This window comes from Euphorbia lathyris, chromosome 10, assembly GCF_963576675.1.
Source record: "Euphorbia lathyris chromosome 10, ddEupLath1.1, whole genome shotgun sequence".
In the NCBI taxonomy this organism is placed as follows: domain Eukaryota; kingdom Viridiplantae; phylum Streptophyta; class Magnoliopsida; order Malpighiales; family Euphorbiaceae; genus Euphorbia; species Euphorbia lathyris.
Window position 1 is genome coordinate 62,819,624 of NC_088919.1, and position 25,726 is coordinate 62,845,349.

The following is a 25,726-nucleotide window of genomic DNA, read 5'->3' on the forward strand; positions in this document are numbered from 1 at the left end:
CGCCGTGTCTGAATACTGCTTCCAGTGACCTACAAGATAGTAAACCATTAGACTTTCACATTATGGATTAGTAGGCCTTTGAGAACCATTCGAGGTCCATTCTTCATTATACACCATATCAACGTACAATGACGTTGGAAAAGACTTTCACATATAATAAAATGAAGTTCACTAATCTCCAAATTTCAGTGACTACGATGCATATGAACAGAAGTACATAGACAACAAAAATTCGTTCATCTTCATTTTCCTCCAATTTTGTTTCCATTGCCAAAAACTAAACAAATTTGAAATTGTCATCTTACTAGGATCAACAAAATGCATTGAAGAAACAGCTAAAACAAAGATATTTAAGCAAAAGAAACATAACAATGTAAACCAGTTAGAAGGAAGAAGAACAGAACCATTAGAACGAATTAAACTGTCAACGCCTCTTGCTGAGTGTGCCAAGCAACAACATCCTTGTACGGTAAGTTGCCGCCAAAAATATCAAGAGCACTGCCTACAGTCACATCCACCCGTCCTTTTCCGGCAGCCTTTATTCTCTCTAAATCATTCATTACTGTCACACCGCCTGCATAAGTCACCGGAATCTGGTACCCAAAACCACAATACATCAACATAACAATACATAACATAAGCAAGATAGCTATGTTTCACAATAGTAAAACGATATCCAACTAGAAATTGCAAATCATTGTTCTATTTAAGAATTAGGCAGCATGGCCGTAAGACCTACAAAGCAATAGCCGCGGTTGAGAGCAAAATTATTTTACAAGTGGCAAGTTAAGGCTCATTGATACTCTATAACGTTCCTAAGTTTTGGCTATATTGTTTGTTTACAATATGTCAACGCTAATTTTGATCAGTGATATCAACTGATGATTAAAGGGCAGCAAAATAATCGTAGACATAGATAAAGAAGACAATGCAAGAATATTGTAGAAATTGTATGTTACTAACCGGTGACTGTCTGCCAAGCAATTCCACAAGTTCTTCATCAATTCCAAGCCTACATTTTTTTTAAAGATAAGGTTAACGTTGAGTTGATTGGAACAAAATTAAGAAAAACAAATTCTTGCATGGTATCTTTTATCATGCCTAAAGTCATGAAGAACAATGACACTGATATTTCGTGTACCAATGGTGTTTCTTTTAGTTATAAAGGAAAAACAAAAAGATGAAAAGAACCAGATTTGAAAATGGAAGGTAATAACTGTGAGGAGTGACGCTGTTGAAATTGAAAAAGAGAGATTTTGTTTAAGAAAAGTTCTCATGATGAAAGATTTAGAATTTTATGAGACCGAGTGATATTATACCTTAACCTACCTAAACAGCAGACAGAAAGCCTAAAAATATGAGTTAACCAGAGGGGGATCGCAATTTCAGCCATTTAGGGAATAAGATAACTAAGCAAGTTCATAACCCTATTATCATAGCTTAAAAATTAATGACCAAAACCATTATTGTATACAACTTTCACAACCACTTGGTGCCCATGTTATAAATTTAGGATAAGGGCCAAATTTAACCCTAACGTTCAAGCGAAGTGCAGATTTAGCCTAACGTATGAAATGGTGCAAATTTAACAGTAACGTTTTCAAGCAAGATCAATATTAGCCCTGCGCTACAGAAGATTTGAAAAAACTGGTTTAACAGTCACATGGGACCTTCCAAACAAGTTTGTTGATAAATTGATTCAAATTTTCGATAACGTTATGGCTAAAATTGGACTTGCTTGGAAATGTTAGGGTTAAAATTGCACCATTTCATAAGTTAAGGCTAAATCTGCGCTTCCCTTAAAAACGTTAGGGTTAAATTTGGTCTTTATCCCTAAAATTTAATTTCCAGATATTGACTAGTAGTACAAAAGAATTAGGAGGATAATTATTCTCTGCCTCATGAAGCAAGAGAGAGGGTTGAAGGGAGGGAGGGAGTAGTCAAAGAGCTGCAAGCCGGTAAAGAAATTTAAAGGAAAATAGTTTTGAATTGCATAATAAAAGATTAGAGCGCTTACTTTTTTCCTTCGACATCAACTCCATGTACCAAAAACTCATCTGCATAGTTTGCAAGAAATTCTAATACTTCCTCATCAAGATATACATCACTGAACTTCTGCCATCTATCAGTTACAATTGCATATCTCCCTTCCTGCACGTCAGAAGCAACTAATACATGGCTATAAAAGGTAGTAGATGAAACTATAGATACCTTTCAAGTCTTCAAAAAGAGAATACATACTAGAATCCTATGTCTTAAATTATTTAAAAGTTCAAAACTATAGCAAAACTCTAGACTCAATTCGACATCTTGCATCCCATTAATGAGTGAGTACCACCAGAATAAAGAATACCATCCAACGAAAATGTTGATCCCCACCCAAGATTCCCTCAATTCATTTTGGATTCACACCTTTTTTCTGCAGCTAAGGTCCAGCACAAGCCTCTGTTTTCCAACAACACAGACAAGATCTTTCAGCCTTTCTAGGTCCATTTGACCATTGTTAAACACATACTGCAAGAGAAAAGTAACAACTTCAACATTAAGAAAAATTACAAGATAGTGAAAGGAACATAAAAAATCATGTTATTTCCAAGAAACCCCTGCAAGGGTCAGACAGGATTTTGAACTACTAAGGGTGTTTGGTTCAAACTCCAGAATTGGAATTGGAATTGGGATCAGAACCGAAATACCATTTATTTCTTTTATTTCATTCAGTTTCGAAACAGAATCCGATTACCTTAATGTTGTTTGGTTCTATAATGGCGGACTAGGAATCAATAGCAAAATTGTTAAATATGTCCGTCTAAATAATAACAAAAAAAATTAAACAAAACTAATAATAATGATAAAGATGATGATAATAATAATAATTAGCAAACTCTCATTTTAGTATTTCTATATGTTTTGCAAGGGGTAAGTAAGTTTGATGGTTTATATTAAGGACTAAGTTGAACAAATAGTTTTAATTTCTTGATATTTGCTTATGAGTTTATAAGATATTGATGTCTTATCTGTTTTGAATTCAAAGATTGGTTTGTTCTTTTATGTTTTTGAAATTGAAGTTGCAGGTAGAGTAAAAAAGGGCGGCCCCGTGCACTACGCGTCCCCGCTAAGCGAGGGTCCGGGGAGGGGTCCCACCACAAGGGTGTACTAGGGGCAAGCCTTCCCCTGCCAATTTTTTTTGGCAAGAGGCCGCTCCTAAGACTCGAACCCGTGAACTCTCGGTCACACAACAACAACGTTTACCGTTACGCCAAGGCTCGCCCTCAAGTTGCAGGTAGAGTATTTGCAGTTTTAATTCTATAGTTTACCATTGATGCAAAGGACGCAGTACATGATAACAAAAGAAAAGAAAGAGTTGGAAGGTAAAAATTGCAGAAGAAATTGAATTTACACCAAAAAAATAGTAATGTTCATGGAAAATATGGAGTCAGTTTTAGAGATAGGAAACGCGTTTTTCCTTTTTGATTCCAAGGGGAATCAAAACTGATTACCATGTACTTAGAGGGGAATCACTGATTCCAATATTTATGAGAATGGAATTCCCATTCCCTAACTATTTTTGTTTAACAAAACGATAGGAAAGAAAACATGTTATCCTCATCCCGATACTTATGTGATTTTTTTCCCCAACCAAATACCCCTTTAGATTTCAGAAGTGGAATATTCCCATGTAAGTATTTTTCTTAGCCAAATGCACTGCACGGTATGATTGCATAGGCCAAAAAGATGCCAATAACAAGGATGCAAGGTAATAAAGAGTGAAACATAATCATAGCTTGATTTGAATGTCAACGAAATTTAGAAAACATGAACTTAGAAATGATATATAAATTCAATAAGCAATGTAGAAGGTAATAACGTACAGAAGTTACAATGACATGGCTGGCTCCTTCTTCTATGTAATTTAAACAATTGTTTGTGTTGATACCACCTCCAACTTGCAGACCACCTAGATTATGTCAATCCTCGCAGTAAGTTCAGCAGAGGAAAAATCTGGATTTAAAATCTCAGTATGATCAACAATGTGAAATGTCAGGCTTGATCTTCCTACTGGAAACAGATTATTAGCTATTCATATTAATTGGCATCCTAAGACTGCTAGAAGCATAATATTTCAAATGTACCAGAGAAACAAAAACAGAAAGCAGTTAAATACCCTACCAGGATAAGCATGCAGTGCTTCTACAGCTGCAGCTTTGCTCAGGGGATCAGCTCCAAGCATGATCACATGGCCTCCCATTAACCCATCTTCTTTGTACAAATCAGCAAACTCCCCTGCTGACTTATCTGATTCAAAGTTTGTCACAAGATTTGTCCCTTCTTCCTTTGAATCAGAAAGGGTAGACCCAACAATTTGCTTCACTTTTCCCTAATAGAAATCAAACGACTACAAAAATTAATCTCAAGAAGTTCAACTGAAGGAGAAGTAGAATGAATACATAGAACTAGGATTTTCAAGAAAGAAGTTATCCTGTTCTAGTTGTACATTTTAAAATGAAGTAGTTCTTTCATGAATTAAATGAATCATATTAATCTAGTGACAATGCTGATATTCAAAAATCCAACTTTATGAATAATTAGAAAATGGAATAAGAGGAAAAGCTGCAATACCTTGTGTATATCTATGCAAGGGCGGAAGCGAACAGCACATTGAATAGACAAGCGAGAAGATCCTACAAAATAAAAATGAAAATGAAAATGAAAATCAGTGTTCACGAAATGAAAACCCCAAGGGAAGTAATAATAGGATCAGGCCAGAGAGAAAGCAGACATACTGGAGTCAAATGAAGGGAAGGAAATGATCGATTTGCAGCGCTTTCGAGAGTTAAAGTTCCTTTCAAGTGAATTGAAACCGCAGGTGTAAGAAGTAGCACGGAGGCTGCCGGTTCTCATCCTGCCCAATGCCGTCCAATTGAAGAAGATTCAAGGTCCGACGACTCACTGAACGGCAGGAGGTAGTTTGCTTATAAAAGGAAGAAAGTCCAATCGGAAAATCGCAACAGCCTCGAAGGATGCCTTTGCCAGAGTAACACCGGCGAAGGTAAGGGCGGCTTGAACTCTCTGATTCGACTTGGGTATTCAAACCCGCTCCTGAAATTACAAGGTTGCCCCTATTATCAATACTTATTTTCTGTGTAAATTACGCTCATGGTCCTTCAATTTTAATCTTACTTTCTTCGTAATCCTAAACTTAAAAAACAGAATAAATTTCTTGAAATTTATCCCATAATGACGTTACCTACCAGGATTAGGGCTATAAATGAGCCGAGCCGCTCATGAACAGCTTAGTGGCCGGCTCGATAAAAGCTCGGCTCGACTTGTAAACGAACCGCTCGTGAGCACGATTTATTGTCTCGGTTCGTAAATGAGCCGAGTTTGAGCAGGCCAAAGCTTGCGAACAGACTCGATGAGAACATTTATGAATAAATTTTAGCTTTGTAGAAAACTATATAGTTTTGTGCGAGTTCACAAATATTTAAATTTAATATTATTTTATTTGTTATTAGATAAGTTCATTCAAAAACATAATAAATAAGTAATAGACGAACTATTTGTAAGCATCTTGTTTATGTACACAATTAAAGAGATATTTGCGAGCACACTTCATAAATATAATTAATGATTTACTCACAAACAATTCATGGTTAGATAATTTTCTTAATGAATCAAGTCCAAAGAGAATTTTGAGCTCGAAACAAGCTCGAAGCCCGGTTTGAGCTCGTTTATTTTCTAATGAGCTGAGTCGAGCTTGAGCAAGCTAAAGCTCGGCTCGGATTCGAACTCGTTAATTTTATAGCGAGCCGAGCTTGAACAGCCAAAGCTCGGCTCGGCTTGATTACAGCCCTAACCAGGATGATTTAGTGCTAGAAAATTCCTAACTCTTTCCCTTTTGCTCACATTCATGTTGGAGTTGTTCAAAATGATTTAGTGAAAACATTTTCCATTTAAATTCATTCAACTCCACCTACCAGGATGCACCATGCACTAGCTTAACTCCTGAAGGAATTATCGGAGCTGTGGAGACACTATCCCAAGTAAAATCTTATAACCAGTGGCGGATCCAGCCCAGGGTTCGGGGGCTCCAGCCCTCCGGCCCCCGACTTCACCCTTGAATAATATTTGTTTGGTACTTAATAGCCCCCATAATTTTAGTTTATGTTAACGTTTTTGTAATATAATTTTAATATTTTAAGATAATTGAGTTGGTTAATAGACATTTTTCTTCTCTTTGAGTTCAAATCTCTTGAATCTTATTTTTTATAAAGCTTTTATTTATCTATTTGAATTTTTTTTCTAAATAACTTTATTATTTTTAGGGTAAAGTTCAAATAAAACCCTTGTGGTTTCACTAATTTTCAGATAAAGGACTGTGGTTTACTTTTTGTCAAAACGAGGACTGAGGTTTTTAACTTTAGCAAAATAAGGACTTTTTCGATTGATACTATTAAAATCACCCTTAACAACTTCAAAAATGACATATTTTAAGAACTACTAATATTCTAAGCAACTTTAATTCTTCAACTTTTTTTATTTCGAGATTATTTAGATGATGTTTGGTAAAGAGAGAGAAAGTTAATGTTTAGAAAGAGAAAGTTCCAAAAAAGATTATTTTCTAAAATCGAAAATGTAGTTCCATAGAAAATATGACATTGAACAACTTTAATTCTTGAAATTTTTCATTTTCAGGTCGATAAAGATAGTTTTAATAGCATTATTAAAAGTGCGAAACCTCAGTCCTCGTTTTGACAAAAAGTAAATCACAGTCCTTTATCTAAAAATTAGTAAAACCACAGGGGTTTTATTTGAACTTTCCCCTTATTTTTATTAATTACTTTCTATATCTTCTTATCTATTTAAATTTTTTTCTAAATAACTTTGTTATTTTTATTAATTACTTTCTATTTCTTCTTAATTTTGTGTACTATTTCTTTTCTAAATCAATTTTTACACTTTTGAAACTAAAAAAAAAAACTTAATTTTTAAATTAAATTATACTTTACGAAGAGTTGTATAATTAAAAAGATAAAAGTTGTATAATTTTTAAGAAATTAGTATTGTTTTTATAAAATATTAAATATATCTACTTCTTCATTTAAAAAAAATATATATATCTATTTTGTTTAGGCCGAACACTTTTAGAGTGGCGGAGGCTAAAAAAAATTACGGGTTGGAGTTTAGAAATTTTCTCTATCTTTATAAATCTAACTCCGACACCAGCAGCAAACTTACCTTTTTAGTTTTTAACTTTTAACTTATTTACTATTAAAAAGTAAAAAGAACCATATTATTGTACGGTAGAGACTATGGAAAATGTGTCTCACCTTTCTCTATAGAAAATGTTATTTTATTTTAAAATTGAGGCAGGATATGTATAACCACTTTTTTTTATTTTAAAATTAAGAATTTATTCTGGGATTTCTGAGAAAATGTTATTTTATTTTAAAATTAAAGCAGAATATATTTTATTTTAGAAAGTTTTATCGTTGCTTGAGAAGTTTCAGTCTTGTGATGCGAAAACATGGATATTCGAGAAGCCTTAAACTGATTAAAGGATTTGGATGAGATTGAAATTGAGTTACATATTATGACATATGTTACTCATTTAGCTTGAGTCAAGTTTCCGATCTTTCTGTAATATTTTGTTTGTTAATTATAAATTCTTATTAAGTTTATTTCCTCATGTGAAAATTAGTTGTATTCTGCGACTGCGAATGTGTAGCCTATGACATAGCTAGAACTAACTTTTCTCGTGGATGTTTAACCCTTAATACATCATTTGCCCCTTCTCCAATAAGTTTGATTGACCCCCTAAATTTTCAAAGTGTCTCGATAGCCCACTCAACTTGCATAAAATGTTCAATTAGCCCCCTGAACTCATATAAAATGTAATCATTTGATCAATCGAGTACAAAAAAAAAGTAAGTTAAATGCGAAATATATATTGTATGTTTCTTAGAATGTTATTACATAATTCACATAATAGATTAAAAATGAAGTTCTTACTTACTCAACTATAAAACTTATCTTCTCTAGTGTTAGAACCACATACCTCAAACTTGGTCATTTCACTTTTTTTTAAACGCGTGCAATACATCTTCCACATTTAATTTACTTTTTTTACCACCAAATGATCAATTAATTACATTTTACGCGAGTTTAGGAGACTAACTGGACATTTTATACAAATTGAGGAGACCGTCACTTTGAAAATTCAGAGATCAATCAAGCTTTTTGGACAAGTTTAGAAACAAATGATGTATTAAGCCTTTCTTTATTCATCAAACTTTGTATCTTTTATCTTATTTAATGAAATTCCTTTTGCTTTCTATAAATTCAACATTACAACATACATATATATTATAAAATAAACATTACAAGTTGATATATGTAATGATGTATTAAACCTAATTAATTGCTCTATTCAATTAATCAAGTGTGATTTTTTAACCTGAATTAATCAAGTTGTTGAAAGATTCAATTGGACAGTAGCTAAATTAATAAAATCATTATAAATCCACCAAACAGACTAAATGCCAAATTCAAAAGCACAAAAGATGCAGATTTCTTCCAGCGAAATGCAGCTTACAAATTTCAAATCTTTGCATCATTAACGGCTATAAATCATCATCACATCACAAAGAATCATTTTAGTAGTAATATATATGCACCTACAATTATGCTCCCACACACAAGTAATGTTTGTTAGAAGGGATTTGGAATATTAGTTGTGGTTTCCATCAGAACTTTGCAACTTCATCTCCATGGATATTTTGCAGAATTCAACAGCAAGAACAATCTCTTAAGTAATTCTGGAAACAAGTAGACCTGCACAACATGTTCAACTCCATTTTAAAATCAACATGAATATTTTATTAAGCAGCTAAATTCTTCCTAATGTCTCCAAAATTAAACACGGAGAACACGCTATCAAATCGTCAAGTGGAAACAGTTCTACTACAAGCAAGCAAGCAAGTATCCAATCACGCTATACAATCAAGTGTAAGGGAGGACTATCCTTGTAATCATGTTATGTAATGGGGGCGAGTAACTCTAGTGTAGCATTCAAATATTGTAATGGTCATTGACCGTAGACCTAGACTTGGTATAAGAAACACTATAGGGAGAGTGACCTTTCATATTGGACTTGTCACTAGGTATGCTGGCATTCTACCATCTCTAGCAGTCGCCCCCCTACTACTACGGGATGGGACCTCTTGGATGTAATACTGCTGCTTATATATATGAATAACATCATCCGCGTATTGTTCATTCTTGTGTGCCTTATATGTTATCCATGCTTGTGTATGAATGTGATGGTTGCCTATATGATTGTATCATATGTACGCTACTATATTCCCCATATATAGTTTATGTCTAACCCTTATGTGTGGTTATTGCGGATAGGGTGATCTAATCCTCTTGGCTGGCTTACTTCGCACCGCGATAAATTATCATTATTGATGGGTAGATTAGATAACAGAAATGAATTAACATTTTGAAGACGTATGGCAGTGGATCAAGAAATTTAAAAGGGGAAAACCTCTTTTTGTTTCGTTTTGAACGATGGAAACAAAATTCACTTTAACTATACATTGACATTATTCTATTTCTCCTCTAAATGACAAGAAGGATGCTGAATATACAAATCACTCTTGGTTTTCCGACTTTTTCTCGATGAATAAATTTATGGGTTTAACGGAAATGGCAACCATCAATGAACTAACCAAATTATCTTTTTCCGAGGACTTCTCGGACAGTCCATAAGATGAGGCTACAGGACTGTATACAACATAGGCTCACTAGTCTCTAACGCAATCGAAAGCACACATTAGTAAGAGACCATATGATTTAATCAAATAAGCAGATCTTACAGTAAGGGGAAAAGCGCATTGATTATATATGTCAAGAAGAACTTTTGAGTGTGTGCCCGTGTCCGTGCATGTGTGAATCAGTAAGCGAGTAATATCAATGTCAAACATTGGGGAGAAAACGGTAACTTCCTCATTTATGTAATGCACCATATCTAATAATTAACTGAAGTTTTAGCCTTTTAGGATTTTCAGTTGATGCCAAATAAGTTCATTCAGTATGAAACATAAACAGGCGGAATTCAAACAATGAGGGAGAAAAATAACATATCCAAATTGCAAATAGAAAAGTGATGTACTTACCCAGAAATAATAATGCAAAGACTACTGTGAAAATTATTTGCATTGTGTGTCGATCAACTTGAACATGACAGCGAAATTTTCGACATCTTGTCGCTAAGCAGCCAAACACCATTAGCCCTTGAAATCTAGAGCATAATCCTTCAACGCTTTTAAATTTAGAACCTGATGTTTTTCCCATAAATTGACCCTGTCAAAAAGAAGCAAGCTAATAAGCATATAGTTTTGTTATATAATTGATAGCAACTCATTTGCTTGATTCGTTGAGCCACCAAAATAGGCATCTACCTGTGCATCTTATAAAACTTCAGAAAACTTCTGCACTTAATACTTATAGAATTATGCTTTTCATATGGTTAAATTACACTCATGGCCCCTCAACTTAGACCTTCAAAACCGGACATCAAAGTCACTGAAGTTTACCCTTTACTAACATGAAAGTCCCTTGTGACAGTAAACGACCTCAAAATTACCATTGACGACCTCAAAATGGAAAGTCCAATAACTAAAGTTCTTTAGAACCGCATTTTCCATGGAACATCATTTTTTATTTTCCAAAATCACCATTTTTAGCGCTTCCTCTCTAGACATCCACTTTTTGTTCCCTAATCAAACAACATCTAAATGACACTCAAAACCAAAAAGTTCAAGAATTAAAGTTGCTTAGAATATAATTTCCCATCAGCTCTACAATGGTAGATTACCTATTATTGGAGTGGTTAAAGGTTAAGGGACTTTTATGTTAGTAAATGACAAAGTTCAGGGACTTTTCCGTCCGGTTTTGAAGGTGAGAGGCCATAAAGAAAGTAAGGCCTAAAGGACAATGGGTGTACTTTAAGTTATAGATTGTCCAAGTACCTAAGTAGAATGAGAAGCATTAATGTATACTGAAGTTAAATAGATACAAAGATTGTCCAAGTACCTGAGTACAATGAGAAGCATTAATGTACTTCGGAGAATTCCTTTGTTCGTCTCCGTCTTTTAACCTCTTTGTATAGCTATTCGAGACTTTGCTCCCCCGCATAGTCCATAGATTGGTCCAGAATCCAAAGAAGCTTCTTCTGCCCCCTTTTGCTCTGTTTTCATGGAAAACATTTTTAGGTATGGCTTCATCAGCTTCCAAGTCCCAAGTACCACCACCATGCTCACCAGGAGAGACGGGTTTCAGATCTGAGCCTAACCTTAAATTGTCTTCCTTAGAAGGGCAATTTACTGTCTGCGTGTTTCTGCTCGTTTTTATCTCGGCCAATTTGATACTGCCATGCTCAATAATTTCATCATTCTTTAACCCCGATGCTGAACTTGAATCGAGAAATCTGCTCAATATACTACTACTATCTTCCATGTCATGGTTATTGGAATGATCAGTTGCATTTCCTCCAATGAGAAATAATGCCAATCCGTCCCTGTCTTGTTCGTTTAAATTAATCAGTTCAGAATTTCTCATGGAATCTCTCATAGATGGGCTATCGACAAATTTCTTGACATGATTTATTTGCTCTCTAATTGCTCTAATAAACTGCCTATGTCTGAAAATCACATCTTCCCTACTGCAGGTTCTGTCTTGCATAGCTGACACGTTAACAGCTCTTTCAAAATCTTCCAACTGATTAAAAAACAACCAGAATCAGCCAATTCAAAGAATGAAACGTTAATCTGATGCTAAATCAACAAAATACCTGCCATTTTGCAGTTTCAAATATGGTTGCAAGATCACGCTTGTGATATTCAATTGAGCTGAGCAACCTGGGGTCAGAATCGTCACCTTGAACAAGATTTTGGTCATGCAAAAGGAGACGAAAAAGCGATTCCATCCTAAATAATGAACCAAGATAATAACATTAAAATAGTATGACTACAAAAACATCTGCAGTAATTCTAAATCATTCAACAGTATTTTTGCACCTAAAAGTTGAATTCATAACACAAATAAAATGTTTACAAGTTTCCTAGTTCTAGATTAAATGCTCATACACAGAGCCAGGTCTCACCTTTGACATGGACAATTGACCAAGTGGCCAGGTACGATGCCCTATAATAAGCCCAAGAAGTGTGTTGGGCACGCTTCCATAATAATTAAGCCGTCAATACATGGCTCCCCAGGACTGGATTACAGGCCACTAGCCGCTTGGGACCATAGTTGTTAAAGGCGCGCCTCAGTCAAGGCTCAGGGTCTTGAGCCTTGAACCCAGAAAACGAGGCTCTGTACAAAAGCTCTCGCTTTGTGCGCCTCGCTCGCGCCTGAGAGCCTGGAGCCTTGTGCACCTGGTGGTTTTTACTTATTTTTTATTTTTATTTTTACTGTTTTCTCTAAAATAATTGTTTGATTAATCTCAACCACTAATCTAACATAAATAAGATTAATCTTAACCCTTAATTTAAATAAGATGAAAATGAAGAGGAGGAAATTGAATTGAAAATGACAGTGGAGGAGACTATGGAGAGGACGATATTAATTTGGAGGATGATCTTGATTGTGATGATTATTAATTTTTTGTTGTATGCGTTCTTTTTGATTGACAATGAATGGTTATTAGTTTAGTAGCATAAGTTATAGTTAGGTATTTTAGCTTAAGATGTTAAGTATATGTTAGTGTCTCTATGAAGTATGAACTTAATTTGGTGTTTTTGACATTTATGATTTAGTATTATGTTTTTTTTTGTGGTTTTGTTTTGTTTGTGTGGTCATATAAGTGTGATTTTAGTTTATGCTTAACTAGTAAAAGAGTATATATTTTATTTTATAGGCCTCGTGTTTCTAAGGTGCGCGCCTCACCTTGCGCCTTGAACCTAGGCTCCATGACTCCTTGGTGCCTTAGCGCACTTTGCGCCTTTAACAACTATGCTTGGGACCCACTAAGTAATGATGATTGTACCTCGATATAAAGGACTTCTATTACTCAAGAGAGGGACATTATAAAGACTTTCACACTTTCTCTAATTCAATACCTCACATACTCAAAATTCTTTCTTTCAAGCATTGGCTAACTTAATTATCGGAGTACAGGCAGGCAGCGATGGATCCAACAAGGGCTTGAGCACCCATTGAGCCACTCAAAAACGCTGGAAAACTCCATGGAAGCACCCCTATCAATAAATCATGGATCCATCGTTGAGTATAGGTGTCGGTCAATGGCCCTATTTGTATTGCAGGTCAAACACAAAGGGACTTAAACCTCCGGATTGGTTGAAGATTACTAAACTAACCTTCCATTGACATCAAATGCTAATCTATGTTGCACAGAAACTGAAAGAAAACGGACACCAGGAAACATTATTCCTAAAAAAACATAGCTATCAAATGGAAATGGAAACAGATACCAAACTCGAAAACGCTAAGGAAGAAGAGATTCCGAGCAACATAGATGCTAATTGAACAACCACCAAAAAAAAAAACTATTGCCACATGCAAAAGGCCAAGAAAATTCAAACAAACAGAACCACTATAATTCTGTTCTGTTGCTAAGCATACCTCCTCAAGAGCCCGGAGAGAAGAATAATACCAGAATGGTAAGGCAAATGTTCAAGATTAAAACAGCACCTAAACCAAACAAACCACCAATTTTTTCTTGTAACCACGATTTCAACAATACCCAAAACTCAGCTCCTTGTCAAACAGTTCACTAAGCAATAGCAAAACTTCTTTTTTCTCTTCATCGAGCATAGAAATTTAAAGGCAATAAGCATTTCCTTTCTTTCAGTTAAAGAAGAAAGGAATACTTCCAATAATATGGAAAAAAGGTCGCGAATCTAACCTGTCAGCAGAGTCCTGAACCACTTCGGCTGCTGAGAACAGAGGGTCCGATTCCCATTGTTGCAAACTTGATGCCATTTTGCAGGTCCGAACAACCCAATTGAAAATATATTTACATTTAGATTTCAAATTGAAGTAAAATCGGATTAGACGACGTAAAATGTATCCAAGAGAAGCTAACCGATAAATTTATGGAAGATTTACAATGAAGTAAAATGTGATTGAAGCAAAATGGATTTCGTGTTTCATTGAAAATGGGGAAAAGGAGACGAACGAACAAATTCTTCTCTCTTTAGAATTGAAACCCCCATTTTTATATAATGGAGTTTTATTAGGGTTTAAGCGCTGGAAATGTAAGAGTAATTGATCGAGTAAATTCAAATTCTAGGGTTTACAGAGGAAGAGGAAAGTTGGTGCCTTTCCACGCCAAAGGAAAATCAAAGCAAGGAGAAGCAGAAAGAAAGAAAAAGCAGTTTGGTCATTCCACGTGGCACAGGTTGACAATTTTGTTTCGCCTAAACTTTAAAAGTTTCATAATAGCCCCCATCAACTTAAACAAAATAGGTATAACACCCATTTGGGTCCCTAAACTATGACTTCAAATTCAATTAGGACCCTAAACTATCAAAATCATCAATCAAGTTCCTGAACTAACTAAAAATCATTAATTGAGTCCTCATTCTAAACAAAAATCTTCATTTGATGTCTCATCGAAAATCATTTGGTTAAACAATTTCATGCATTCTTTCTCAAACTCATTTTGAATCAACACAGATATTATTACAGTCTATATCAAATAGTCACAGTTTCCGCTTTTAGAATAGGATAGAGACTCAATTGATGATTTTTGCTTAGTTCAAAGACCTAATTGATGATTTTAATAGTTTAGGGTCTTAATTGACTTGAAGCTATAGTTTAGGGACCCAAATGGGTATAATGCCAATAAAATATTTAGTTACCCTAAAATGTAATCAATTAATCACTCGATTTCAAAAAAAAAAAATAAGTTACATGCAGAAGATGTATTATAAGCGTCTTAGAATATTATTACATCATTCATAAAATATATTAAAAAAGAAAGTTTCTACTTACTCAATTGAAAATTTTGTCATCTCTAATATTACTTCAATCTTGATTGTTTTGCTTTTTTTACGACGCGTGCAATACATCTTTGGTATTTAACTTTTTTTTTTGCAACTGAGTGATTAATTGATTACATTTGATGCAAGTTCATAGAAAAAATGCATCTACCAAAATTAGACATCTAAAAAGAATATGTTATTCAATTGTTATTATGAAATGAGTATAATTCAATCCAATAAAAAGTTTGAACTTTTGGAAAATGAAACCAATGGATTGATAAATAATATGACCGATGATTGGTCTGCAGAGGCGGTCCTGAAAATTTAAGATTCTAGGCAAAATAAGCAATAAGACTCTTTTAATATAAAATTTACTAATTAAAGTGTAAAGGTTGGACAAACCTTTTAACTTTTTTTTTTTTTATCAATGAGCTCTCGGAAAGAATAAGGGCCTCCTGTATAATTTTATCACTATCTATATATTAAGAAAAATTAACTTTCATATATACATATAACACTAAAAAAATTGGACCCTAACACGACGCACTCTGGGCCTATATCCAGGGTCGACCCTATTTGTATGCATATACAGTTAAACTTCGATAAATGAATGTTCAATAAAGTAATAACCTCGTTTATATAATAAATTCTTTCGGTCCCGACTTAGGCCAATAGACTAAAGTAATAACTTCGCTAAATGCATTAAGTAATAAAAATATTTAAATCTTTACGGGTCCAATAAAAATATAAATTAATAATTATTGAATTACATATAATATATATATATATATATATATATATATATATATATATATATACCAAAACATTGCAATCAATCAACTAGAAGTCATTTCTTCTGAAAAAATACATTTATAGTTGATTGTTTTTTCTTTCCACCTAACCCAAAAGGCCATGCAAGATGCTTGAATAAAAACGACGACAATAATGAGCTTTCAATGCTCGAATAATCCCAGCATCACATACAATGTATACATTTTATAATGAAAAATTATCTATAAAATAATAAATATTGATTTATCAATAAATGAATAATTTATTCATTTATCAATAAATAAATAATCTCGCTTAATGAATAATTTTTTCCGGTTCCAATAATATACATTTATCAAGGTTTTACTGTATATCTTTCTAACACTTGTCTATGTTTCACCTAATCGAGTTCCAATAAATAAAATAAAATAAAACATGAGGGTGAAAAGGGAAGCACGTGACGAGGATGTGGTGTACGGTCGTCTGTCAAGCACAAACCTCCTTCCTTCCTTCATCTCTCTTCTGGTCTCCTTCGTTTTCTGTTCACCTCTGCGAAAATGGTTTTTTCTTTAACTTAATCAAAAAAGAAAAACAAAAAATCAAAATCCCACAGAAAAGCTATGTCTAGATCCTCGTTACTTCATCGAATTTTACCCTTCATCACCTATCGGATTCGTCAAAATCACAGGCTCTTAAACTCCTCTTCTGCTCTTCCGGAACCTTCTTCTCCTCATCCTTCTTCCTCTTCATCTTACCTCGATGATTCCATTCATTTGACTGATAATTGCGTCCGGGTAATTCTCTGTAATCATTTAATTTATCATTGTTTTGATTGAATTTCATGCGTATTTTCTCTTTTCCTGCCGATGTTTTCAATTTTTTCATATACTTCTCTTTTTAGATATGAACTAGGGTTTTTTTTTTTTGCTCCTCTTTTCCCCTAAGTTGAAACATAAGAAATCTCATCTATCTTGAGCTTTATAGCAATTTTTTGCTTAATTGGAATGAATGAGATTGGCAATTTAGATGCATATTGGTGGATGGATTAAGAAAAATTGATGTTATATTTATTGCTTTTAAGACCTTAAAGTTCAGTAATAATTGATGGTTTAATGTTCTTTCACAATTATTGGTGCTCATAGCAACTTAATTTTGAATCCAAATATATAATCCCATTTTTGGCCATTTTTCTCTTATGTAAGAGCATTCTCACCATCCACATTTCATTGTTGGCCTTATCTTTGGCTGTTACCTTGATTCATTCAATGTGAAATTTTGAGTTGCTCTTGTGGATTTAGATTAGCAAACATGAAATTGTACGTCGATTTTCGTACTGGACTTCTCCATTAAGTTGATGAATGAGGATTTTTTTGCAGAGGATGAAGGAATTGCAAGCTAGTGAAGGATCAACAGAGGGGAAAATGCTTCGCTTGGGTGTGGATACGGGTGGATGTTCTGGCTTCCAATATGTATTCAACTTGGAGAATAAAATCAATGAAGATGACAGGTTTTTCTCTTGCTTTTATCTTTTTATGCATTCTGGTGATTTCCAGTAGTTAATCATTATGTAGGAAAATTAAAAGCTTAGTTTATCCTGAAGGCTATGGCTTTATCTAGAATTTTGTACTTTTGCAGAGTTATTGAGAAAGATGGTGTCAAGTTGATAGTTGATAGTATGTCATATGACTTTGTGAAAGGAGCAACCATTGACTATTCCGTGGAGCTTATCCGTTCGGCTTTTGTAGTAAGTTTATCTCATCAACTGTGAAACTCTTTGAAATTTTTGTATGGTGTATATAGGTGATATCTGCATAAAGCTTCATAACCAAGCTACACGAGTTCTTCTGCATTTTATTTTTATGAAAGATAGACTCAGTGAGGCGTGATTTTTCTTCATTTGCTCTTAAGAGAAGACATTGTTAATTGTTTTGTCTTCTGAAGGTTTAGGTAGAGGGATGTTCAGTTGTTCACTATCTGTTCGCTAACGATCTTTCTCCCATGAAAACTGTGTAGTTCGTAGGAGTTATTGATGCGACAACTAGATTTGATCCCTATGAAAGCTAACGAATCAGGGTCGGACAGAAAAGAACCCTTACAAAACTAGGTTGTAAAGACTCAATCCTAGTCTCCTACAATTAAGGATTTAATCCCGAACTGTTCAAAGTAGTGCCTCAAAGAACACAAGAGAAACCACTCACAAACTCTTAAGAGTAATATTTTTTTTTATTAGCAAAATGAGAAGTGCCTTATAAACAGAAATCAAACCTATATATATAGAATTACAACCGCGTTAATTCAGCCAATTGACTCACTATTCAAAATTCGGCTACCCATAATTATTAATTGACAAGTTTGCTTGCAGCCACTATTGACTTGATGAAATACAATTATATTGCATACAAGCAAAAGATACATTAATTGTTTTTGTTTGTGTTATTTTCATAATTATTTCTTGCCATGCTTGTGTCTGATGCAATGTGAGCTTTTTCCTATGCCATCTAATTTCTTTTCCCACAAAATCCAAATGACTAAAATTCATATAGTGATTTTCGAATCAATTTCACCGCTCGTCTCGTTTAGTCCGTGCTCGATTTTTTTTATGTGTCCATTTTCCGAGTAACTCGAGAGATACGAAAAAGTTAGAACTTCCTGAATTTCATTTGTGTCATTTTGCTCCGAAATATCTAACATTTGCACCACATATGTTTGAAGTTCCTCTTCGAACTTCTTTGTACCTGATCGAGTAACAGGTCCATCCGGTAAACGTATTCGCTCCATGTGAGAATCCAGATTTGTAGTCCGGGTTATATCAGTTATTTTTCCGAAGAAATTCATGTTAGACACTTGTTAGATTGTGTAAGAGTCAAATGACATCCATAGAGTGAAAGTTAGAATTTTCTAGTAATGCTGGCATCAGGCATTCCTCCATATATTCGGCTGCTTCTTTTCTCTGTCAGAAAAAATAAAAAAAATTAACCATTGATTAGGGACACTAGAGTTGGCTTCTGCATACATCACTTAACTTAGCTGTTTATTTGAGTGACAGAATTTGCGTCCGGTCTGAATCTTCGCTTTTCTTTCATGTATCGCTGCCTGCATAACTAAGGGAGATCAGGGGCATCGGTGTACTTTACATTACTTAAAACTTACGGTTTAATTTGAGTGCTGAAGAATCTTTATCTAATCTGATCACAGAACGGGAGAACAACCGGAGGGGCAAATTTTTCGTTTAAAGCCTCAATTGTCATAATCTCAAAATCAATGAATTCATGTAGATGCTCCTTTAGATGACATGGCTCATCATTGTATGTTGATGCCATAAAATGTGATGGATGCTTCCATTGTCAGACTACGGGCTTGTTTTGTTCATCTACTGTTGTTTAATGGTGGTTGTTGTTTGCTGATAGCTGGTAGATATTTGCTCATTTTACTTCCAAAATAGTTATCACCGGTTGTTTTTCAATTCTGACCAAACACTTAATATCTACTGTTTGGCTTAAAACAAAAAAAGGAGCTATAAAAGGAAGAATCGAACGTGCCCTATGTATGTCACCATATTTGTCACCGGGTAAGTGGAGATTATTTTGGGGCTACGCTAACCTTTTTTGGCACTTTGAGTACAGATCATTCACTTGAACTGGCCTGGTTACTGGAAAAAGTATCTCTTGAAAACCATTAAGTAATGTTATAGCTGTCAATTTCTTACACGACAACACGATTTACAGAGACAACATGCCATTTTTATGTCATTTATATCATATATAATCATGTGGAATATGTAGATCACATAACACAATTATGATCGATGATAACCCATTGACACCCCCCACTTTCATCTCTGGTATACACAGTTAGTGGTAGCTAAATGATAACAGATTCCCGATAGCTATTTGTTTTCACAACTCATGCATAAATTGTGTTCCATACGATACTTGTTTCCCTGAAGCTGATCGGATTCTGAATATTTTCAGACAAACTAATAATTCATTTATAATAATCTCGTATGTACAAATGGCATGGTGGGAACTAAATTCCGTGTTTGTTGGTGCAGGTAATTGAGAATCCAAGTGCAGTGGGTGGATGCAGTTGTAAGAGTTCTTTCATGGTGAAACAGTAACAGTAGCAAGCCAATTCATACACCTCGAACACGTAGCAGAGCGAGTTTGAATTGGCCGTACGAGTTGCTGAATGCGGAGCAAAATTTGTAGCTACTTAAGATTAGCAGCAGCATTTTCCCTTGCTGGATTCTGCACAGCCCCCAGCTAAACGGGAAATTATAAGTTAGTAAGATTGATTTACTTACTCGTCAAATCTTAATTTCAACATGATTTTTTCTAATCATTATATTGAAATCTGATTATATTGAAATGCGGTTCTTAAGTCTATTCCTTGTATAACAATTCAATAATGTAATGAGGCCGTTTTTTCGGTATTAACAACTTCATATCTGCTGCTTAATTAGTGGTACATTATTCATTGATGGAAACAATAATGTAAATTCTGCAATATCGAACTTCGGTTTTACATTTTCATACCTTTATCTAGTGTTTGTTTGCTTCTCTTTTTTAGTCTCTTTACTTTAAACCATAGATATAAAGTGCGTGTTTGGTTAGTATTGAGAAACAAATAACCGTACTCGTTACTTTGGTTAGTATTGAGAAACAAACAACCGTACTCGTTATCTTCATATAAGAGAGGATGGAGTTCTTCGGACTGTTTCTTGAATAGATTTTGTAGAATTTATTTGTCGTTTAAATGCAACTCTGTAATATTGAATATAGTAGTAGGCAAAATGTCGAGAAGGCTTGTCTTATTCTACGGCAGGATCTGGAACTTCCACGACCGTCTTTGGAATTGTGCTTCTACTCTGGCGAATGTTTGTGTTGATCGCAACCTTCACCTTTTGCAGCAGTATCATATCGCAAATCAACGGTCCTCCTCGATCCAGGTAGTTGGTGCTCCCGAGGCTTCGTTTAGTCTTAGGTAGGTTCCGTCCTCCTGCTCACTTCCTAAAGCTCATTGTAGATGCTGTCATGTTTGTTGAGACTCGAAATATTGGGTGCGTGTGTGTTCTACGGGACAGTATCGGTCATGTGGTCTCTGGTGTTACTATAGCTATCTTGGGTTGCTTTGAAGCTAAGCTAGCTGAGGCTTTTCGCATTAATGAAGCTCTCTCGTGGTTAAAGGATAAAGGTTATTTCAATGTGCTGCTAGAATCGGATGCCAACGTTGAATCGGATGCCAAGGGTATTGTTGAAGAAATTAACAAGGGGGGTTGTGATCGGTCTATGATTAGTTATTGTCTCACTCTCTTAGTTGGGGGAGGGGAGGGGAGGGTTTACGTCTTTCCTTAAGCATCAAGCTTTTCTTTTGTTAAGTGTCAAGCTAATCGGGTTGCTGTATAGCTTAATTCGAGCGGCTCAATTTTATGCTACTCCTTATTCTAAATATCAATATTCTTTTCGATATACCTGGCAATTTCGTGTTCGTGTCGTATCATTTTCGGATTCGTGTTAAAAAGAGTAAATCCAAACTCAATCCAAGAACTTTCGTGTCACACTCGTGTTAACCTGTTTGGGTTAGTGTTGATTTTGTGTCGTGTTTTTGGGTTACATGTAATTTTGTTATGTACATGTATTAATGAAATATAAGAAATATGGTACTATTTTTAAATACTTTATGTCACTTTTAGATTAGTATGTTAATACTAACCATTGAAAGGTCCGTTAATATCGTGTTAGCGAGTCCTGTGTTTATAACAATTTAAGAGGTTCGAATCATATTTGCAAGTAATAATTATAATTTTATTATCTTTATTAATCAACTCACATATAAAAATGTGAGAAAATATAACAATAATTTTAAATATTCGTGTTGTTTTCGGGTTAGCACATCAACCCTAACGCAACCCAAAAATTTACGTATCAATTTCATGAACCCAAAAATAATATATTACCTACTAAGCTAAACTCAAACACTAAAATTACGTGTCGATTTTGTTTCGTGCAATTGGGTCATGTGTACTTTTTCCACCTCTACTTTTTGAAGTGTCAAATAACTGCTGTTTTTTTTTTCTTTTAGACTACCATTTTTTTTCTTCTTTACATTCTCTCTTTTTCTTATCTTGTTCTAGCTTTTCTTATTTTCTTCTCTCATTTATCCTTTTATCATCTTTTATTTTCTAATCTTTTTTATTTTGTTTTCTCCTTGTCTATCCTTTTATTTGGATATTTTTGTCTCAAATTTTATTCTTTATTGATGGTACTTTGGGAAAATTGGAAAGAAAACGCAGATTGAACACATGAGATTCATTCTAAAATGTTTTTAGTCTAAGATGGAAGAGCTTTCTTAGATTTAGATCTAGTGGTGATATTCATTTTTCAGATTGTGTTATTTTGAACATGGATGTTGGCTTGTTTATTTTCCAAATCTTTCATTTATGGCTTCTGTTCATTTCAAGAGAGGCAATAAAACTTGTAATTTAATGTTTACAAGACAATACAATTTCAAATTTCAAAAACGAAAGATAAGTTTTTTTTTCATTAACAAAAAAAAATATTATACAATTATACATATTTCCAATAATAAAATCTGTTCCACAATAGAAGGATACAATAGATATCTTTCTAGAGAATTTTTTTTGTTCCATATTACATGATCTTTTGATTCAATATATGTCATTAATTGATTTTTAACAAATATATCCCTATTTAATCAATTAGTAAATGCAATTAACAGAAGAATAATGAAGTTTTTTAGTTAAAATTAATTGCATTTTTAATTTCTTGTGTCTTAATTTTAAAAGACATGTATTGTAGAACAGAGAGATGAGAATTTACACTCCGTGAGAAATGTGCCAAATGCCTGAAAAAAGAGATGCACGAAATGATTGGTAGAAAGAAAAAAGCTAAATAACTGTCCATGTAAAACCCAATGGGTTAATGTGCAAAAATACCCCTACCGTTTTGGATCAGGAGCAATTTTACTCCTAACGTCTAAAATGGTGCAATTTTACCCATAATGTTGGAAGCCAGGAGCAATTTTACACCTAACGTTGATAAATTTGGATCAATTTCAAACACTATTATAAAACATAGATATTTTTGTTCCTTATTCTGTACCAATTGCATAACAATTCGTTCTAAAAAAAAATTATGTTTTTTATTATTATTTAATAATAGAATTGAAGATTAATATTTATAAATTCGGTGAATTTTTTGGATTTTTTTTTTGTCTAATTCATACAAAAAGACTATTGTTTTTCACATCCCAACATATGTTTGTGATTTGTTAGTGATAAAATGACGCACGTGTAAAGTGTAGATGACAAAATTCATGACCGAGAAGATATTTTGATAAATTATTTCTCAAATTAACCCAATTTATCAACATTAGGGGTAAAATTGCTCTTAGCCTCCAACGTTAGGGCTAAAATTGCACAATTTTAGACGTTAGGAGTAAAATTGCTCCCGACCCAAAATATTAGGGGTATTTTTGCACCTTAAACCAAAATCCAATAGATCATGATCATACTAGAATAAGAAATGTGCCAAATGCACGATGGAATCCAGTAAAACCCAAAACCAGAAACTAAACAAAAAAAAAAAACATGAACATATATCAGAAATTCAAGGCAATTGTTTTCAGTCAAATCATTATAACCGTGAACTGGGCATGTTTGTTCACTAATTGCAGGAGGATCACATGGTTTAAAAAACAAGTCTCATGCGCTCAAACAAATTACACTTATTACAAAAATTGCTATCCACTACAGTAATGGTTTCTCCAAACCTTTCATAAGGAACCTTCAGAACAGGAAGAAATGGAAAGTTCAACTCATTCTTCTGTTGGCCTTTGCCCTAAAACTGAAATGTCTTCATAACGTTTCTGTAGCACGAAAAAGAAAGTTCGAGTTGAAGTTAATACGAGCAACAAACTGAGCAGCAATCATGCATTATAGGTAGGAGTTAAGTTATTTCAGCCGCATGACTGACAAGACTAATTGGGTATATACTGTATATTTGTGCAGACATTGCACATTCCATATCCTAAATTCGAAAACAATCCTGTATGTATATGCAGGAGTGATGAAGATATTTGCAACTCAGTATGCCATTTATAACAAAAAACTACGTAAATGCGCAATCCCTAGTCCAGCCGCTCTTCAAATATTGTGTTGAAAATCACGAAGGTAAAGAAGGCTTATAAATTTGGGGTAGGGACTTCTAGTTTCAAATGTAAAGAAGGCTTGTAAACAAACAATCATGTATAAATAATTTGCAAGTATTCTGAAAATACAATAACTACAAGACCTTTCTACAGAGGATACCGACAGAATTCATCTAATTTCATACATTTGAATTTCGAATGCAACTAAAATGATGTGGCTCATTACATTTCTGGATCTTAGCAGATTTAAATGGAATAAAACAATTTCAAATGATTAACAGCGCTTGCGCGTTACCATACAAGACTATAATTTAGGGGACAATGATAAACTCGGCAATATGACCCAAAACCTTCATTGAGATTAAGAAATCTGCTTCATCCACAATACGATGTGTATAACCAAGACTCGGCTGTTTAGAGGGTCATCCAATTTCTCTAAAATAAGCAGGTGTATATCATTTCCCTCGAAGAATCTCACACATTAAATGAACTACAGGATGCAGAGGGCAGGGGAGAAATCTTGTTGAAGTTGTTTCTAAAATAACACAGCAATTCTAAAACTTTCAAGAGCAAAAAACATAAGTTGTTCACAGAGGTGCAGGGGTAATATAAATTGTCACAACAATATAGCCTGCTATAAGGCATAACCTCATCGATTCTCTAAAAAACCTAGTCAAATTAAGGACAGAGTAAGGATATGAACAAACCACAAGGAGGAAGCCCAACATTCATTCTAAAACAAAGCTTATGAAATCAATAAAGTGGCAAAGTCCCTTATATCTACTTAATAATTACAGGAAATCAGAAAGACAACAATTGCCACTAATACAATCTACGATTTTTAAAATGATGAAGAATTAGGAAAGTATTTCCCTAACTAGATTTATCTTGTCAGATGATCCAACTCATCACATGATACTTGTCTAACATGCAATTCAATACAGAAGCAGAGAAGTTAATATCGTTTCGTATATGCAAGGATCAAAGATGCATCATAGTACTTATTGAAACACAAAGCTAGAGCGATTCACACATTTGTGTACAAAAACAAGCATAATAGAAATGGAGAGTGACGTACCCCAACATTGTTCTTTTCCCAGAGTTTATGAACTCCATAATCCACAGCCTGCAACAACAACAGAAAATCATGAATTCAAAATAATGCAAATGCCAGAAATGTTCAGGTAAGTTCACCATAGAATGAGGCGTATCCATAAATATCTGGCCATATAGAATAATCAAAATTTTGCGTCACACATGCAGGGTCTGAGTCTATGAGCAGATGCATCGAACAAATAACTAAAATAAAGAACAGGCTCAATATTGAACAATTTGTGATCCCAGAGTTCAAATCAACAAAACATGTGACAGAGATGTGAGACACCGATTAGCATCAAATAAAATCCAATCATCAAGATTAGCAGAACGGAATAAATAAGAAACCTCTCAACTCCGTTTACGAATCAAAAATCTATCCCAGACCAAATGTTTCTCATAATTCAATTTAAAGTGTATAGTTAAATCTAGCAAGCCTAAAATCTTCATAAATCCTTACCCGTTCACCAGCGAAGGCGCCGAGGACGACGAAGGTAACATAGACTGAGTTGCGGCGCATGATGAGCCTGTAGATACCTTCGAAGGGGCCACCCTTACTCCGTCGAGCTGTGTATTCCATGGCGATTAGCTTCGAATCGATCGTTGGATCTGAGTTCTAGGGTTTGCGCAGAGCACGTCAACAATGGAGAGCCTGTAGGTGTTTCGTTGAACTTGCCAAA

The 25,726-nt window shown here is 34.3% G+C and overlaps 4 protein-coding genes across 4 annotated transcripts; 1 reads left to right on the forward strand and 3 right to left on the reverse strand.

The window, feature by feature from the left end:
- Nucleotides 1–220: 220 nt before the first annotated feature.
- On the reverse strand, nucleotides 221–5,085 carry LOC136209971 (1-(5-phosphoribosyl)-5-[(5-phosphoribosylamino)methylideneamino] imidazole-4-carboxamide isomerase, chloroplastic). Its single transcript, XM_066001610.1, has 8 exons — nucleotides 4,782–5,085; nucleotides 4,618–4,679; nucleotides 4,168–4,375; nucleotides 3,870–3,955; nucleotides 2,413–2,514; nucleotides 2,018–2,151; nucleotides 964–1,012; nucleotides 221–593 (listed from the first exon to the last, which is right to left on the reverse strand). Exons 1-8 carry the CDS (start codon nucleotides 4,897–4,899, stop codon nucleotides 417–419), a joined length of 936 nt encoding a protein of 311 aa, XP_065857682.1. The 5' UTR covers nucleotides 4,900–5,085; the 3' UTR covers nucleotides 221–416.
- Nucleotides 5,086–8,549: 3,464 nt separating this feature from the next.
- On the reverse strand, nucleotides 8,550–14,377 carry LOC136209731 (uncharacterized). The gene is made up of 5 exons (XM_066001306.1): nucleotides 13,931–14,377; nucleotides 11,855–11,990; nucleotides 11,098–11,781; nucleotides 10,179–10,365; nucleotides 8,550–8,832 (listed from the first exon to the last, which is right to left on the reverse strand). The coding sequence occupies exons 1-5, from the start codon at nucleotides 14,005–14,007 to the stop codon at nucleotides 8,807–8,809; spliced, it is 1,110 nt and encodes a 369-aa protein (XP_065857378.1). The 5' UTR covers nucleotides 14,008–14,377; the 3' UTR covers nucleotides 8,550–8,806.
- Nucleotides 14,378–16,253: 1,876 nt separating this feature from the next.
- On the forward strand, nucleotides 16,254–20,314 carry LOC136209525 (iron-sulfur assembly protein IscA-like 2, mitochondrial). The gene is made up of 4 exons (XM_066001016.1): nucleotides 16,254–16,576; nucleotides 17,159–17,289; nucleotides 17,418–17,526; nucleotides 19,834–20,314. Exons 1-4 carry the CDS (start codon nucleotides 16,403–16,405, stop codon nucleotides 19,897–19,899), a joined length of 480 nt encoding a protein of 159 aa, XP_065857088.1. The 5' UTR covers nucleotides 16,254–16,402; the 3' UTR covers nucleotides 19,900–20,314.
- Nucleotides 20,315–23,373: 3,059 nt separating this feature from the next.
- LOC136209890 (cytochrome b-c1 complex subunit 9, mitochondrial) lies at nucleotides 23,374–25,726 on the reverse strand. Its single transcript, XM_066001512.1, has 3 exons — nucleotides 25,507–25,726; nucleotides 25,030–25,077; nucleotides 23,374–23,669 (listed from the first exon to the last, which is right to left on the reverse strand). Exons 1-3 carry the CDS (start codon nucleotides 25,624–25,626, stop codon nucleotides 23,619–23,621), a joined length of 219 nt encoding a protein of 72 aa, XP_065857584.1. The 5' UTR covers nucleotides 25,627–25,726; the 3' UTR covers nucleotides 23,374–23,618.

Coding starts and splice junctions, on each gene's coding strand:
- LOC136209971 (XM_066001610.1), bottom strand. CDS start 4,899: ATGAGAACCGGCAGCCTCCGTGCTACTTCTTACACCTGCGGTTTCAAT. Junction 2,152..2,412: donor ACCTTAGCTGCAGAAAAAAG/GTGTGAATCCAA, acceptor TCTGACGTGCAG/GAAGGGAGATATGCAATTGT. Junction 594..963: donor TGCTTGGCAGACAGTCACCG/GTTAGTAACATA, acceptor TTTGGGTACCAG/ATTCCGGTGACTTATGCAGG.
- LOC136209731 (XM_066001306.1), bottom strand. CDS start 14,007: ATGGCATCAAGTTTGCAACAATGGGAATCGGACCCTCTGTTCTCAGCA. Junction 11,782..11,854: donor TTGAAACTGCAAAATGGCAG/GTATTTTGTTGA, acceptor TTTTTTAATCAG/TTGGAAGATTTTGAAAGAGC. Junction 8,833..10,178: donor CTTTGCATTATTATTTCTGG/GTAAGTACATCA, acceptor CATGTTGTGCAG/GTCTACTTGTTTCCAGAATT.
- LOC136209525 (XM_066001016.1), top strand. CDS start 16,403: ATGTCTAGATCCTCGTTACTTCATCGAATTTTACCCTTCATCACCTAT. Junction 17,290..17,417: donor AAAATCAATGAAGATGACAG/GTTTTTCTCTTG, acceptor GTACTTTTGCAG/AGTTATTGAGAAAGATGGTG. Junction 17,527..19,833: donor TTATCCGTTCGGCTTTTGTA/GTAAGTTTATCT, acceptor TTGTTGGTGCAG/GTAATTGAGAATCCAAGTGC.
- LOC136209890 (XM_066001512.1), bottom strand. CDS start 25,626: ATGGAATACACAGCTCGACGGAGTAAGGGTGGCCCCTTCGAAGGTATC. Junction 25,078..25,506: donor GCGCCTTCGCTGGTGAACGG/GTAAGGATTTAT, acceptor TTGTTGTTGCAG/GCTGTGGATTATGGAGTTCA. Junction 23,670..25,029: donor GGGAAAAGAACAATGTTGGG/GTACGTCACTCT, acceptor TTCGTGCTACAG/AAACGTTATGAAGACATTTC.